The sequence below is a fragment of the Rhipicephalus sanguineus genome, chromosome 3 (assembly GCF_013339695.2).
Source record: "Rhipicephalus sanguineus isolate Rsan-2018 chromosome 3, BIME_Rsan_1.4, whole genome shotgun sequence".
NCBI classification, from domain to species: Eukaryota; Metazoa; Arthropoda; class Arachnida; order Ixodida; family Ixodidae; genus Rhipicephalus; species Rhipicephalus sanguineus.
This window is the reverse complement of record NC_051178.1, coordinates 177,259,540-177,276,853: the sequence shown is the minus strand read 5'-3', so window position 1 is coordinate 177,276,853 and position 17,314 is coordinate 177,259,540. Positions and strand designations below refer to the sequence as shown.

The following is a 17,314-nucleotide window of genomic DNA, read 5'->3' as shown; positions in this document are numbered from 1 at the left end:
GCAAGCATGTGTGCATGTCATATACATTATAAAATGACGTGTGGCATGGTGGTCTGGTTGCACGAGCCAGAGACGAGACACCCAACAAGCCAAATGATGATCACAACTGGTCTGCACATATGAAGACGATCACACGCACAGTTAGTGCTCACAATAAAAAGGGTGTCCCAGCTATCGAGCACCAAGATTTTAAAAAAGAGGAATGTAGTTATGCGAAGCGACGCTAGTGCATATTGTTCCTGGTAAAGTGGAGTGGCCACTACTAATTTTTTAATTAATGAGATTTAAAGTGGCCTACAGTGGCTATGACAATGCAGGCCACTTATTTGGGCAGAGGGTTATACTTAACTAAGTATACTATTGCATCTATTGCTGATAAATGCAAATATGCTCAGCTTTTTTTCCCTCTGTAGTGTATGTTGAGGAAACACTGACCTACCTATATTTGTAAACAGAACTCGTACATGGAGTCCTTGAATCATGCACTCAGAGGGTTAAAACACCAGAACACATGTCACAAGGTAAAGTGCATCAACAAGGCATCAGTTGCAGTCCTCCTATTGTCAAGTGCTTTCATGAATGAAGTTAGAGCCTGATGGTGGAGGACAAAGTATGTCCCAGCATAACATGGGGAAAGCCATCTCGTGAGAACATCATGCCATAAATAAAAACAAAAATGCAATGTGCCCTAGAAAGTTCATGGCATAAGGACAGTTCGTTTGCAGACAGCAATGAGGTGACCACACAAGTGATGCATTGGTAGTCGCGAAGTTGAAAGGATACAAATTCGAGCGTGTTAGTGCTGGTATTTAGAAATCCTGCCAAAAAGAAAACAGAAAATACACAAAAGAAAACCAGAAAGGTGAGCTTGCAACAATGCTCATAAAGTGCACCTTGGATGAGTTTCAATGGAAGGTGACCACAGAAGCAGGCAATGAATGCACCCACAGCTGTTACAGATGCGATTGACGAGCGGCAAGCAGGGGATGTTGAGCGAGCTGCGTTATGAATGGCGATGAGGCCACGATGCAAGCACACTGCGGCACTGTGGAGCCAAGCAGTTGACTATGCCTCAGAAGAGGGGCCAGGCAGGTCTCACCTCATTGCCCACAAGGCGACTGATGTCTCCAAATGAGCGGTCAGGGTTGGACTGCACTATTGACTTGCGTATTTCACTTGAAAACAGCAAGTAACCCGTGACGACACGCTTGGTACTTTTCTGTGGGCCAGGGGAAGGGAGGGGGGATAGGGGAGGGAAGAGACAATGTGAGGGAACTTTCCTCGGGCTCCATTCCAGCAAAACCTAGAGCTTGGGGGGCTTTGGTTTTTAGCAAAGGAGCAGAAGAGACGGACCTTTTTGCCAGAGGCAGATGACAGGTTGCTGTCATCCCTTGCCAAGGCAGAGCAGGGGACATCGTTGGATTCTTCGTTGTCTGTCTCAGACATAACCCGGGAAGAAGGCATTGGGGACATCTCCTGTTCAAGGGCACCAAGGCATTGCTGAAGAAAACTTTGAACAAGGGACACGGTGAGCAAGCACATGACCACTGAGCCCGAACCGTGGGTAGGGCTCCAGGGCACCCGTGTGCTCGACTCTAAAATTCTAAAAAAATTGTTAATTAGCTCACCCGAGCAGACCAATAGAAAATGTGTTGTATATTCACTGCTGAGGAAATGCAGGTTTCCGAGTTTGAAACTAGAGCTCACTGATATGATGGTGTTGTGAGAGTTTGTTGTTTACAACTTACCACATTATGCATCAGCTTCCCTTCCGAATAAATAGGTAAGGTCATCGCGTGAAATAGTCAAGGCTAGCTGGATAAATTTTCATGAACATGTTGAAGTCTTCAAGTAAACAGACAGGACGCAGAACGCAGACGTAATGCTGCAAGGCGTGCTCTTCTGGTGTCTGTGTTCACATTGCTGGTTTAGGAATTGAGACACGTGGTAACTTACGTCTCCCGTTGGTTGCATGTCAGCACCATCAGCAATGCCAGGATCACACTAGAAGCGAGAGTTTTCAGAATTACAAGTGAATTAAAAAACTTCAATTCGACAGTGCTGTTATGCACAAAGCCAAAATCAAATGGCTCTAAAAAAATTTCTTTTTTTGAAAACAAACAATTTTCCACACCAGATAGCTGTTCTAACAATGTTGCAAATGTTTAAACCCTTTACCCTGCCATAATCCTTCGTTTATCAGTATAATAAAAGCACACCAGCGGTGAGGAGGGCACAGAAATGAAGCTCTGCATAACAATTCACTCCTTCAGATTTTAATTCACACGCAAGTTATAGCTGCGACATTTAACAGCAGTGCATCACATTGGGGTCATTAAACAATATGAACAAAGATGATGAAAATACACTGTAGTCCGTTTTACCTCACGCATAAGAAAAATACAATGGCATTATAAACCTAAATTAAGTTGTCTTAAACGAGCAACTGTTGTTTTTTCGTTCGCTTACCTTCTGAGGGGTGATGGGATTCTTGAAGTAGTACACCTCGTCTGGAGTTACTGCCTCAGAATGAGAAAATTTCTGCAAAGCACGAGCACATCATGGCTAAACGCTTGCTGTAGTGCTTAAATAGATACTCAAAACAAAAGAAAACTTGTTTCAAGCAAGAAACGTTACGAATAATCAGAATGCACAAGAGCATCGTAAATTGTAACTTAAAAAAGACTGACAACCGCTCAGAAGACGAATTCAGATAACCCCACTAATAGAAGGATTGTCTACTGCATTGTCTAAAATGAACCCTGTTTCCCTCGTTAAAAGCGGATTCATATTTTTATTTCTTCACTCGAAATTACTTTTGGTACCTCTCATGGCAAAAAACTGAAGATGCACTTGTAGACGATCATGTGAGCTTTTACTGATGTACGCTATTAATTGTCTCTATATTAGCATTGAAATGCAGCACACTTTTTATAATAATCTTTTCTAACTTCCAACTTGCAGATATGCTTTTGTTTGCACTGAGCATAACAGTGGTGCCGCCTTCGCTTGACGTATGACCCGATGCTAATGAGCGGCAGCATGAATGTTGTTAGCTGAGGGCCAAGTGGCACCTGCTGACGAGTTGGAGAAGTACGAAAAGTGCCTTGAGGCCTCCGAAATTAGCTCCGGTGATGCACTGCCGGAACTCGTGGAGGCCACGAGCGCCTGGCTCGCGAGGCGGTTAAGGGGCCTTACATGGCGATGAGCATTCGGAAAACTTATTCTACTTGCTTTTCATATTGCGAAACGGTCGAAAATGTCAATATGAAGGTTTGGTTAACCACAGTTTCACTCCTTCCTGTGAAAGCAGAACCTTGAGCATAATGCGAGGAGGGCTATCGGCACCACTATCGCTTCAGAGCGTTGCTGGAGGACGTCTACGTATAGTTTAGGGGCATTTCAGATCAAAAAATACTGCTTATAAAATAACCACGCGCTTTTGGGATCAACCGCTGCAGCTACAAACACTACGAAGAGTGAGCTTTCTGTTGTGCCGTAAAAAGACTGAGTTAAGAAAAATAGGTTTTCAGTCCCTTTAATATTGAGCACATATACTTAAAAAGAACATCATGCTGCAAGCGTAACTGAAGTGAACATATGAGACTCTAATGGCAGTTGCACGCCATTCTACAACTGCTTAAGTGAATATGTTCCCATTTTAGACATTGGAAAGGAATACGAAATAATTTGGCAACAAAATAACTGTCCCTAATGTAGGTATGTTGCATTACCCAGCAAACAGTGGAATTTTCTGTAACTTTTCTCTTTGCCTAGACCAGCCCAGTTACATCTAAACAGGCTTGCAGAAATAAACTTTCAGCTCAGCAGCAATGCTTGCTCATGCATCGTGGTATATCTTTAATTTGTTTTTAATGTGAAGCCCTTTTACTTAAGTCGAGAATCTTCTTCCAATCTCGTGACGCCTTGGCATTTTCGTGGGTCAACAAGCAGAAACTAATGCCATCTGCTGTCAAGGATGCTAAGTAGCTGAGGCTCTCGTTGGTGGCAGCCAGAGATACAATGAAGTAGTAGTGCATCATGTGTGAGCTCAATGCATGCCTGAGCCCATCAGTTTCCATGGCATTCCAGATTGATAAACATTAATAAATAAATATTAAATAAATGCGCTCCACTAGAATCGTCAGATGGGCGGATTTCAAAAAGAGGACCTCCAGCACAGAAGCCAGATACCGTAACCATTATGGCATGGCTGAATGTGTCTACAATCAGAATACAACAGCATTAAAAATTTCCCATCTGTAAGTCATTGAACTGAGATGCTTCTAATGCATTGCACTACAAAGATGCTAAATACAGTTAAGTCTGACATCTTGTTTTTCTAGCACAGTTGAAGAAACATGTGCACAAACGAATAAAACAACCGAAAAGAGTGCAACCAGAACACTTAACACATTAAGAAAACTGCCCATAGCATTACATACCTTGAGGCCTTTGGGCAACTTTCGAATCTGTCGCTCGGCCTCCAGATAGCGAGACTCGCAAATGTACACGTCAGATTCAGTGATTTCCGTTAGCCGGCCTGCAAAGTTTATAAAGTCCCATGAAAACCCTGTCATGACTGTGGAAATGTACAGCATGTATAATTCCATACAAATAGACTCTTGCAGCATTCTCTTTAAATGCTAAGCGATCACCCTAAGACTTAAACCTGTCAGGGTATGCAATGAACAGCAAGCTGACATTTTAAAGAACATTTCAATGTTACCCTACACAGATGATGCAAGATAAACCTTTCCTTGCAACTATGACACGACATTTTCAAAGTACGACAACCAAGAACCCTACAGGTAAAATATAATTTTTGCACAAAAAAATTATGAGAAAGAAAAAAAAAAGGAATAAAACAGGATGCACATTATCATCTTATGTCTAGTACAGGTTCACTGCACGGTAACAGTACATGCAATTCTATGCATTCGTTTAGGTGCTCCAGAGCCTGTAATGAAGCTGGTGCAGACTTCCACTTGAGCATTATGAATCAGCTAGAATCAAGTGGCAATGCTCACAGGTGGTGTAATCTTTGCAGTCAAGCACGCTGCAACGGCCAATGATGCTGAGCAGAGGATTGGTGTCTTCAATGGAGCTGAGAAACACCTCCTGGCGGAAAAATACTCGCGATGGCGGGTGTTGGATCTCACTCGGCAACACAAACCATGGTCCATGGAAAAAGCCATTTCCCCTGCAATGGGCAATACAGAGGTTGTGTGTGTGTGTGCATTTCTGTGCTATGTGAAAGAGTGCTTACCAAGCATATCACCCAAGCAAACATCAAAGAAAACAGCTTTGTGTTAATGAAAACCTAAGAACAAGTGCAGTGTGTGCCAGAAATGTTTCTTTGTGACCGTGCAACACTACCATAAGTACGGTCTTATACATAGCACAGGTATTCCTACGGTGGTGTCACTATGCAGTAAGGTTTTGACAGCAGCCAGAAAGCTTCAGTGGTAGTTGTTAAGTACCTGATCATTACTACCGACCGGGTAAAAAAAACACAGAGTAAAAAGAATTTTGGACTGTGCATAGCTTTCTGCATGAGCACACAGATCAAAATCGAACCTCTTTGCTTTGAATGTGCAAGTGCAATACTCACTCTCTGTCCATCCACATTTTGTCGATGCGGCCAATAAGTGTTTTTGAGTGCTCTGTGCGAACGTAGCAGCAGTCACCTGAAATTATCAAAGTGATTAAGAAGAGGCCATTTGACCCTATCAATTTAAGAGTACACTCCCGACAGAGAAAGGCTTTTATGTCGTGCAAGATCATGGAGTTCACACACAACCAACTGTCAGTGTGCCAATTACAGTTCACTGCTATTTTGTTCGTTTGGAAATTACGTTTATGTAGTAAGGTCACTATGCCAAGCAGTCCCAGCTGCTTATACTAAATAAAAAACGGGAATGAGAACGGGAACTTCACTACAGCTAAGTAGGCATGTGCTAATATTTGAGCAGTTCGAATATTCGAATGAATATTGCAGTATTCGAGTTCGCTTTGAAACAAATTTAAGTTATTCTAAATTTCGAAGTATTCGAAATGAACAAATATGCATTTATAAACTGCATGTAACCTCCTGTAAAGCTGGTTTCACTGCAGTGCAGGGGCTACACCGTCAAAACACCTTTCCAGGGGAAATCCGTACTGCCGCGAAGCCTCACTTCAAGGTTAAATGAACATATTACCCTCACATCGATTCATCATATTTTAAGTTTAAAAGCTCGTTATACCGGCATATATGCTATAAGTAAATTTTGAAACGTAATGTATTTTACAGGTTATCACTTGCATTCTACTGAAAGTCAAATCCTGCTACTATTCAAAGTTGCTTCCACTTCCCTTTGAACCAAAACAAATAAAGACATTTGCCCATGCCTAGTTTCAAATTTAAAAAATATTGTGCAGGTTAGTTGGGTCATGACAAATATGTTCATTTTTCTTTATAATATGTGATATATGCTAATCGAAATTGATTTGCAATTATTCGACCAAATCACAATTCGCATCGAACCTAAAGTTTACTATTCGCACAAGCCTACAGCTAAGCAATAGTGGTAAGCACTGGCACCTAACTGCAGCTGAGATGTGCCATACAGTGACTATTATGTAGATGCAGTAAAGCTATACTATACTTCATGTTTCATGCAACAAAATGATGACTTACACTACCGGTGACAGTAACTCATGCAGCGTGGCTAATTACACAATATATATATACAGGGTGTTTTTTATAGACAATACAGATTTTCTATAAAAATCCTGACAGTCACGCTCCTGTCGTTTTTGCACACGTACTCTATGTCCACGTGGAAAAACTTTGCCACAACAAGAAACGGAGATTTACGAAGAACACAGGACGAGTGCTGCGTCTTGTGTTCTTCGTAAGTCTCCGTTTCTTTTAGCGCTTCACCATCACGAATGTATACCAACACGCCCAACTGGCAGTTATTCTGAAATGACATAGACACGACTAATTAACAAGAACTTGTTAACAGCTTTTTAATTATTGACTTGGACGCAGTTGTTTATATTAGAAAATTGTAGTGCATGATAATTTATGGCATACCAATTTTTTAGAAATAAAAGAAATTGCACGTAGTTCGAGATATTCATCATCGAATTTCAAGGGTGAAATCGAAACTGACTGTGCCCGGAGCACACGAAGCGCGACACCTCTTCTACGTAAAACTGGACCTACCAGTGACAAGGAAGTGATGAAATTTGAACGAAGGTGCGCCGCGGCCGTATCTTTTCGTGAAAAGCTACCAGTCATCTCACTTGTGCCAGCGCATCGCCTTATTTTTTAGTGTAGTGTTTGGTGCTTATCTGTTTCTTTTGAGCTATGCACAAGAAAACGACAATATCAACCTTTTCTTTGTCTGGGAAGCATAAAACTCGGGGATAGCCACTGTGGTGCTTCTTGCAGACAGGTGAAATAGTTTTTTGCACCTCTTTATAGTTTAAGAAAGAAACAGGCAGCACTACACATCGCACACAAACAATAAGCTGTCTACTTATGTATCTGAGAATGTTTGCTGATTTTTCTGGCCAGATTCTGCTTTGGCATGCCTTGATTCAAATTTCGCCACTCCCTGTCATGGGCAATTCCAGTCTGACGTAGCAGAGTTGTCGCGCTTCGTGCGCGCCGGGCGCAATCAGTTTTGATTCCGCCCTTGAAATTCGATGATAAAGATCTCGAACTACGTGCAACTTTTGTAATTTCTAAAAAATAGGTATGCCATGAATTATCATGCACTATAACTTTCTAATAACAACTGCACTCAAGTCAATAATTAAAAAGTAAATTAACGAGTTTTTGTTAATTTGTCGCGTCGACGACATTTTAGCTGCGGAAAAGTACTACCGCCTCGACACAGAGTTCATGTGCGAAAACAACAGGAGCCTGACTGTCATAGAATTTTATAAAAAATCTGCATTGTCTATAAAAAAAACACCCTGTATATAAGAAAATCTGGACGTACACCAAATACCTTGAAATTCACTGAAAAAAAACTGCCCCAGTGAGAGCCTATTCACTTAGAGCCAAGAATTTCATCTCACAAAATGTGCAGCATTACAATCACAGCATGAATCACGCTTCACCTACCTAACTTAAACACCCCCGAAGGAAGATTGAGCTGCTCATAATATGTCATGTTTTCCTCTTCACTTGAAACACTCACTGCGACATTCTGAAATGAATCACCGTGGTTAAAACAGGTTACCTCTACAGTAGTCAGAGTATGCACAACTATAGCATGCCAACGAATGTACCTGGACGATCATATAAAATTCAATGCATCAAATCTTGAGCTACTATATACTGTTGAGAAATTTCAATGTCTAAACAATACCCAGATATTGTAAACTGGACTGCACTGAGTAATCAGGCAACTACAGTAGACATCCCTGAACATAATGACATTTCATTTTAAAGGGGAACTCCGATGATTTTTTTTTCAATAAAATTCGCAACATATGTTCTCTTCGGTACTCTCATATATGCCAAACGATACAGCTACAAGTCATCTAATTTTCCTGGAAATCAATCTTAGATTGGTAGCCGATTCCAGAATCATGTTTTTTAATGCAGACAAACCTGTGTTTGTAAACTTTGTATCCTACATCGCTTCAAGTGACGGCAGATCAAAAAGCAAATGGCGATCTTTTCGGCGCTCAAATAGTCGCATAGTCGCTAAAAATTGTCACTGTCAAGTTCTGAAAAGCTGGCGCAGCTTGATCCAGCGTCTCTTTTCTCGTGCTAGAATCATGTGCCCTATAGTTACACTACAGTGAAACATATTGAGACATCATTTCAGACGTTGCACGAAGCAGCTACCAGTTTCGGTTTTGGTTTCGACACGTTTCTTGGTTATTTAAAATTACTGACGAGCCTCTAAGCTAATTGAGCCAGCTTAGCTGTTACAGGACTGTCAATATTATTTGAAAACGGCAATATCCTAATATGGCAACAATATCCAACAATGAGCCTTTGATGAAAGCAGTTTAAAGTGTAGCGGCTTAAATGTATCAGTTCAGTGCACATACACTGATTACTCCAATGTACAGCTTTTTTTTTGTTTTTTTTTTATGTTTCCTATTACAAACCCAATCTGTGAAACTGAGCTTGCATTTATACAGTGAGGTTATTTGCAGGTTGCTGCTACACTTGAAGCTTGTAGACGTCACGCCAGCTTTTTCCAGCAAAACTGCCGATGAGATGAACAGGCTTTCGCAGTCCCTTCGAGCTCATTTTAAAGGTAGCTTACCGTAGTCTATTGAGCACCACCGATCACTGACTGACAGCCCTCTGACTCACCGGACGAGGTCGGTCGACGACCTTAAACTCCTCCTCAAGGGAGAAGCCCATGGAATTGCTGTTATTGTCTGCAGACCGTTCGGCAGCGTCCTTGAACACAGATGGCACCCGTACCGCCGACAAGACCTCTTCTCTGGGTACCAGTTTTGTGTGCTCATTTGGAACAAAGTTCCATATCTAAGTAGTGCAAAGACAAACATCACTTTTTTCTATCCGTGATATATAAGAATGACAGTCTTAGAAAACAGTAACACACTAAAACGTTCAGGCAATTTTTAATCCTACAAGTTTACAAAGGTTTACAGAATCCTGTTTGGCATCAACAAATTTAAACAAATAAGAAAATGCACTTTAAAACATTTGGTCTCAGCATGCACTACAACTAGTACGAATAATAATAATAATAATAATAATAATAATAATAATAATAATAATAATAATAATAATAATAATAATAATAATAATAATGACAACCCACATTGAAACAACAGTAAAAACAAAATAAAGAGCAACTTACAAGTTGACCAGTGCGAACTGAGGAATTTGGATAGATGTACTACAAGTTGAGGCTGCTATGATCTAAAGTATATCATTCTAGTCTTTGATAAATAACACTGCTGGTAAGTTAATACTATTATATCATCTTGTAAATGTACGCCAATGCAATAAATGCACAGTCTGTGCGAGTGGAAATGCAAGTTGCCATATAACTATGAGAAAATGCAAATAATGAGTTCCTACAGTACAAATAACAAAAGAAGGACAAAAGAAAAAAAGATGCAGGGTTTTCCCACACAGCATAAATCACAAAAGGTTGGAGAGTTCAAACCATGTCTCATTACAGGTACTATAATCTGCCCATCTAAATGGTCAGAGGATTACTGTCCCTAGCTAATATGGAAACACAGCAGAACTAACACATTCTAAGAGGCAATTTCATTAATGTACCAAAACAGCAAGCCAGGTGAGTTGGTAAGTTAAAAAGACACTTAAGTGAAGTACTAAATAGGTTTAGATCGATAAACTATCTATGAGAACTCTACTGTCATTAATTTCACCATCATAGGACTAATTATTAGCAGAGAAAATGGAAGTCAAAGCCTCATTTTTTAATTTTGTGGTGGAATATGAATACGTGAATGTCACTTTGACTTAACAGATTTCAATGTGCTTTTTTTTTGTATTTTGGACTCATAGGCTTTACTGAAACTTCCTGAAACTTGCTGTGTTAATGTCTCTGGTTCCCACTGGTACACAATGTAATTTTTTCACCAATAAAAAAAAATTATGCAGGCCCTAGCAGACTGCCTTCAAAATCTACAACATAAAGGGGAGTTGGAGTGGGAACCTCGAGGCGGCGTCGCCACGTGCATTTTCATTTTGCCCGCTTTCCTGCTTACCAAGCATATTCTCTAGGCGAAAGTGGTGCTTTGGCATTGTGAAAAGGTGGTTAAACTAATAAGAGGAAAGCTGCTTATCTCTTTAATGTGCCTTTAACATCTTTGAAATAACAATGCGAGGCAAATGACAGGGATTCAGACAACATGAGTGTTCATGTTGCCTCAATTCCTATCCCCTGTTTGCCTTGTGCTGTTATTTCAATAACTTCACTGTTGACACATTTTGATGACGTAACCATGAAAGATTAAAATTCAACAGGACCCATTGAGGGCAATGAAGGGTTTTTACGAAAAGGTTCTGAATATTTCCTTTTATCCAGTACACCACTTATTCTTTGCACTTGGGGACACGCTTGCACTCATTCAATAGTTGCTTATCACGCGATTATGCATACATTGCAAAGAAAGTTGCACAGAAAGATTGCTTTTGCCGCTCCCACTACTTCTAACACTCCCTTTTCCTCTTTCCCATTTCTTAGAACTGGAGAGACACTTTCTCTCCAGAGAACAGCTGTTCCCCTGATGCCGCCTTGCCAATCAGCTTGCAAAGTGGCAGAAACCTGTCTCAGCTGCAAAGACATTTGCACTGCTCTGGCCATCGCGAGCAACTTAACGCCCTAAGGATGCAAGTACGTATGCAGATATGTGAGGTGAACTCTTCTCAGTCTCCCCTTCCAATCTGCAGTTCTGCCTGAACTCTTATGCTGTGACCTATATTAACTGGAACCCTCGGGTGTCTGCTGTCTCCACCACAGCTGACGATAAACAGCTTTAGTGGGAAAGACTCACTCCTGCTTGCACAGACCTGAATTCACTGTGGTTGTGACTCAATTTGAGCTATGGGTAAGGGTTCACCAGTAAAGGCTGCCAAGACAGAGTAATGCAGTTTAGAGTACAGCAGTCAGCTGCTCGTGGGGCACAAAGTATTCCTGAAAAGCAATAGGCACAGCAAGGACTTCTCATGCCGAAGGAGCAACACATACAGTCTCCATGCAAGCTTTGTCATGCACTGGCCAGGCAGCGTTGTGCTTCGCCTGTTCAACAAAGATGTGATGTCTCTGTGAGGGGAAAGTGTGTGCCGAATGGTCCTACAAACTAGGTGATATGAGTGATCACACTTAATCTTTTCATTGCAGCTTTCATCATCACAGCAATGGTAAAGAATCCATTGGAATGAATGGTATGCAAAAAGAAATGTTGGCGCCTCCTTCAACCCAACAAGAAGCAGGGGAGCAAACAGTTTGTGGCATAGAGCAGCAGCATACTTAACATGCAGAAGCCAGGGAGAAGCATCATTTTCAATCGTGTGCAGACCTACTAATGTAATAGACTTTTATGAGAAAACATTGCAGATGAGTGACAAGCTCCGTGTCCAAATCATTGCACGTTCAACAGAAAGCACAATGTGTTCCATCACACTCAGCCAGTACACAAAAGAAGGTGTGGCAGGATGTCAGAGTTAATTAGTCAGATCATTAGTTAATTAAAACCAATAGTTTATTTTATCAGTGCTAATTACTATCTATCACACTTGACTCAGTGAACATCTCAGTTCAGTTGTTCCTGTAGAAAACAGTTCCAACTAATCATAAGCATTATTTATCATGAAAATGATGCAATCATCTGCAAAAAGGCTCACTGCCATTTTAATTTTAATAACTGCATCACATGAACAGACAACTAAAAATTTACAGTTCAATATGGATGAGAGAGTTATGGCAACTAATAGACACTGGTCATGTGGAATTGTTCAATTGACCGAATTATGCTATAATCAAGTCAGAGGTTACGTACCTTCACGTTTAGATGATTATGAGGCACACGATTGAAAGCCTTTAAAAAGGTTGATAAATATAAATGTGTCAGTTACGAAGTATACATGTGCAATGAATTGCGTAACTTTGTAACATGTTCAAACTAAAACATGTGCATCTTGCGATGATGTTTTCACCTGAAACCATGGTAATTTTTTTAAAAGGCAAGCACTCATTAAAATGCTCTGCTACATGAGGCGTATAACATGCCTATGAATATGCAGCGAAAAAAAAAAATCAAGTAAAATCATGCAGCAGTTGTTAGAGCAAGAGTTAGATACATTCAGCATGCACATTTCAAGCAGTAAGGAATGCATTTGGATTGAGTGGCAACAAGCACAAATACAATATTACAGAGCTGAACTTAAGAGCACCTGGCAGCAGCACAATAGTTGTACTAGTACATTGCAATTACAAGCAATTATGGAAGGCTTGGAGGGTTGGCAGATTACTGGATAGGAGATGGCATGCACAGGAATTGTTTTCTGGTGACATAAAGTAAACACCTCATATGAATGCCCGCTGAATGGGCTGGCAGTTGCATCTAAGGCTACTACATACCCTCTTCTAATTTTTAATCTCTCATCTTTGTAGCTAACTTTACCCGAACGTTTTCCTTGTAATGGTCACTCCAAACTTTACAAATAATAATATTTACAAGTACTGCATTATCCTACACGCTATCAAATGGGGCAACTAATTGTTACTATGGCCACTGTTAAGCAGTAAGCTCGATGGAACTGCCATTTTTAACAGCACCGTGCGCATACAATTAACCAATGAAAATGATTTAGTACCAGTCTTGTTCCTATTAAGTGTATCCTACTCAATGAATAAATAATATAGACTTATAAGTCAGGCAATTGCATACAGTTCCTATCTTATTTAGGTGATGAATACTTCATTTTCAATTAGCTTTCTTTACCTAGTCATTTAAGGAAATTAGGCACAGCAACTGAAATTGCACATGCATGCTGTGGGGTTGCATGCGCAACCCAGTGTCTTCAACGAGGTGCCTCGGCTCATGATATGTTTACGTGCGCAGCGGCGAGAGGGGTTGCATTGGAAGGGGCGATTTGGCCACCCCCGTTGCCCTTCGCGCACTGCGCTCATTTTGCAGCCGAGACACCCCGTTCCCTCCTTCCCCTTTTGTGGGGAGATTTCTCCTCTCAACTCGAGGAACGCGCGTCACTTTCTCAGGGGCCTTGCCGTCTTCGGTCTTGGGAAGTGTCACTGACCACATCGGACCCAAGCCGCGAGCACTGCCGCCGCCATCAACACCTGCAGTGCTCCGGCCATGGAGTGCGAACTACCGCCCCGAACCGGAGTGCAAAAGTGACGCGAGGTGAGATGAACAGTTATCACTCCCTCAACGTATGCTTGCTATCTGTTAACGGCTGTTTCCCCCAAAAGTGCGGAACACTCCACCACTGAGGTGTTCTGTTAACTTGGTGTGCTACTGTATTTGTTGCAATTGGCAGACATGTATTTGAGGTAAATAAACACCTTCAGTTGAAAAACTTGTCTCTGTCCCCACTGGCCTGAAACCCGCCGGGGTCGCGACTCAACGTGAACCGCGGGATAGGGGGTCACAGCTCTGACTGTTAGGGCTGCTACGTAGAACTAGCGAGAGTGACTGACACTCCGACAGCGCGCGGAGCGATCCAAACGAGGGACAGATTCGCACGCACGACTTGTTGTGCTCATGTTTCAAATAACCCCCTATAATGCATGTATTTTAACAAGATAAAGTGCCGTCCACTGTTGCAAGATTTAGTATTGTTTTAGCTATATTGTTATTTTTGCTGGCAGTTTTTTGGGAGTGTACAAAACTACGAGCTATCAGTGGTGGTAATGTTGTTGCTTGAGAAAGCCTCACTCCACGCAATTTCGATTTCAGTGCTTGTGCCAATAATTTGGAAATTGAAACTGCTTGATGAAAAATATGCACTCTTGTTCCGTGGGTGCTACTCATGTCACTCAAGATAACAAATAAATAAATCACGTCGACTGAACACTATCAACTCACAAAGTCAGAATTGCTGTGACAATGACAGTATAGTACTTCCTGTTGATGTTAAACATGCCAGATGGATTTAAACATAAACAAATGAAATCCACATGCATATATCATGTTAACTATATTTTCTCTAATGGTAGATTAAAGGGCCCCTAAACCACCTCCAATAATTTTTTTAACATTTTAAGTAAATGCGTGCGTCGAGTTCAGAATCCCATGACGATTAGCAAGGACAAATGTGGCAGCGGTACGAGCCACAGGCGCCCCACAGATTCCAAGAAACAATCCCTTCTCCTCTCCGGGCTTTTCGGCAATCCTAAGCCCCTCAGCGTTCTCCATGACGTCTGCTCGTTACCTACAAAACCTGTTTGTCTGCTCGCAGGTACGTGCGATCGCCACTCTTCCTCCTCGCATGGTGAGGAGGAGCACTCAGCCAGGAGGAGAGAGGAGCAGGCGAACGGAGCATAGCGAAGGAAAGAGCGAAACAAGCGAGGGCCCCTTTTGGATCATCGAACGCGTGTAACTCTGCTATTACGGTACCATTTCGAAGAATTCTCATGGCTACGTCTTCGTTGTAGACTCATACACAACTGCCACACCCCAGCTAAATTTCGACGTCTGGGTGGTTTACGGGCCCTTTAAGCAATCAGACTTCACATTCTCTGAGCCTGAGATATAGTATAGTGTCTTACCTCAGCTGAAGGAATAATTTTATCTCCTTAATATCAGTATGTAGCAAGACTTTATGATCTTAGTTTCATACGGTGAAAAACAACGTTGTTGTTTGGAGCTCAATCTCTTCTATTTACATCACTATCAAGGTAGTGTCATTATGTCAATAAAAGCCATGTGAATTGTGGTGAAATCGCAACTCTCAAAGCTAGATTTTTGTTGACAGTGCCCGAGAGAAGTGTGACTTCCTCAGCTTTTATGTTAAGTTTCTTTCTAATACTTTCCTATCTCATAAAGAAACACTTGAGCATCACGAAAAGAAAACAGGGAACAGAAAACTCTGATTAAACTGAGTGTTTCATCTCCATGGCGCCACTCACCATGGAGCAAACTCTGTCTCACAAGCAGTACTTTACTAATCGCATGTTAACAATAAACATAGTGTCTTGTTTTTTGTTTTGTTTTTCAACTCAATTTCATTTGTAATTGCCTATTTGTTGCATTTGTCCAATGTATTGAATTTTTGTTGCTTTTACAATTGCATATTTGTACTCTATTTCTCCTTTACAGTTGAGTGAACTCATTAAATATGAGTGCAGGTGTGTTGTGGGCATTCAAGTGTCCGCAGTGTAGCTGTGTGACACAAATGCATGTTGGGGAACGCTGATATTCCTCGCCTACTGCCTGGACACAAAATCGCAGCAGGTCATAATACACCGTCACTTGCCTTATCCACAGAGGATCAGCAGGACATTCCACTGGACCAATATTGGTGGAATTACAGCACTTGTTCTTGCATGCGTGACACATGTATGCTTTAGATGAGGCTTGGGGGAGACCACACTGAGGCTTCGGAAGGTGCGTGCGTGTTAGCCTTTGGCCAGCAGTGGTCCTCTTTTTGTCATCGAACAGTGGTTCCTTTTCCTCACCAGGAACCCTAATGCCCTCTGTAGTTTCAACGTCTCGAGCGGGGGTCTCAAACGCACCTCAGCAGGAGGGCCACAGTTACGAAATTTAATCCCGCGAGAGCAAGGAGAGTCAAGGTTGAACCGGGGAGGGGGGAAGGGGTTGAAGAACATGTCAGCTAACGTTGCCATTTGAAAGAAGGCCTTTCCCGTATCTCATATATGGGTCATTTCTGAAAGGGATTTAAAGTCCGGATTCGAAACATACCGATACCGATCTCCCAAGTGACTAAAACCTGCATGCCGATTCTGAAATATGGAGCTTTTGTGCCACGGCTATGTTTCAACATATGGTGACCACATGGTGTGCCTCATGGTAAAAATGCTTGAGGTCAGTCACGTCTGTGTAGCTTACCTGAACAAAGTGTTATGAATCGCAATAGGTGAGAAAATAATGTGAGTACCATTTAGCAATCTTGGACAGTCATGAACGTACTCAATAAGAAAATAAATAAAAAATATGGGACGAAGACAGTCATGTGCATGCCGGGGCGCCAGCGAAAGGTCCGTGGGCCGCATGTTCGAGACCCCTGGTCTAAAGACAGTGTCTTGCTATCGTGCTCTTGTTGGTTCCTAGGTACTCTTTCTCTCTCCATGTTCTCTTCTTTGTGGTGCACAACTCCTGGAGTGTTAGCCGAAGGATAGACAGCCCCTTCAGATGCAGTTACTGTATTTCTCGCAGTGCACCGTTTGCCATCACCGACTAAAGCATTGACCTACTTTATAATCAGATTGCAATTTGGTTCAATGTTAAAGCCTGTATTAAACTTCCTATAGTAGTATAACGTAGGGTTTGCCCGGCATGTGTCACATCGCCTTCCCCTGGGAGTGACTTAAGGGTGCACAGACGTGTGATCAACACGTGGCGCAGAACAAGTGGGAAGTGGCACCCATTGTGAGGCTCAGCGTGACGTGGTGCTTGTTTGTCATGCATAGAGAACGGACGCCGTATGAACCACTAAGACAACGGAAGTTGCGTGTGCCATTGACGAACGACAGTGTGCATAATTTCTTTTCTGTCCTGCTTGGTTTACACGTCATATGTATTCGCCACCACAATGTAAGGTGCTAAGCGCTTCGGGAGAAAATAAAATTAAAAAGTAAAC

General features: G+C 41.8%; 1 protein-coding gene across 1 annotated transcript in view; it reads right to left on the bottom strand.

Annotated features, from left to right (window-relative positions):
- LOC119387721 (protein polybromo-1-like) overlaps positions 1-17,314 on the bottom strand; it is a 72,648-nt gene that overhangs the window by 17,300 nt on the left and 38,034 nt on the right. Inside the window, 9 exon segments of the mRNA XM_049413624.1 lie at positions 1,100-1,219; positions 1,354-1,476; positions 1,957-2,004; positions 2,470-2,541; positions 4,446-4,543; positions 5,031-5,203; positions 5,615-5,690; positions 8,126-8,210; positions 9,338-9,514. Coding sequence (XP_049269581.1) covers positions 1,100-1,219; positions 1,354-1,476; positions 1,957-2,004; positions 2,470-2,541; positions 4,446-4,543; positions 5,031-5,203; positions 5,615-5,690; positions 8,126-8,210; positions 9,338-9,514 — 972 coding nt within the window.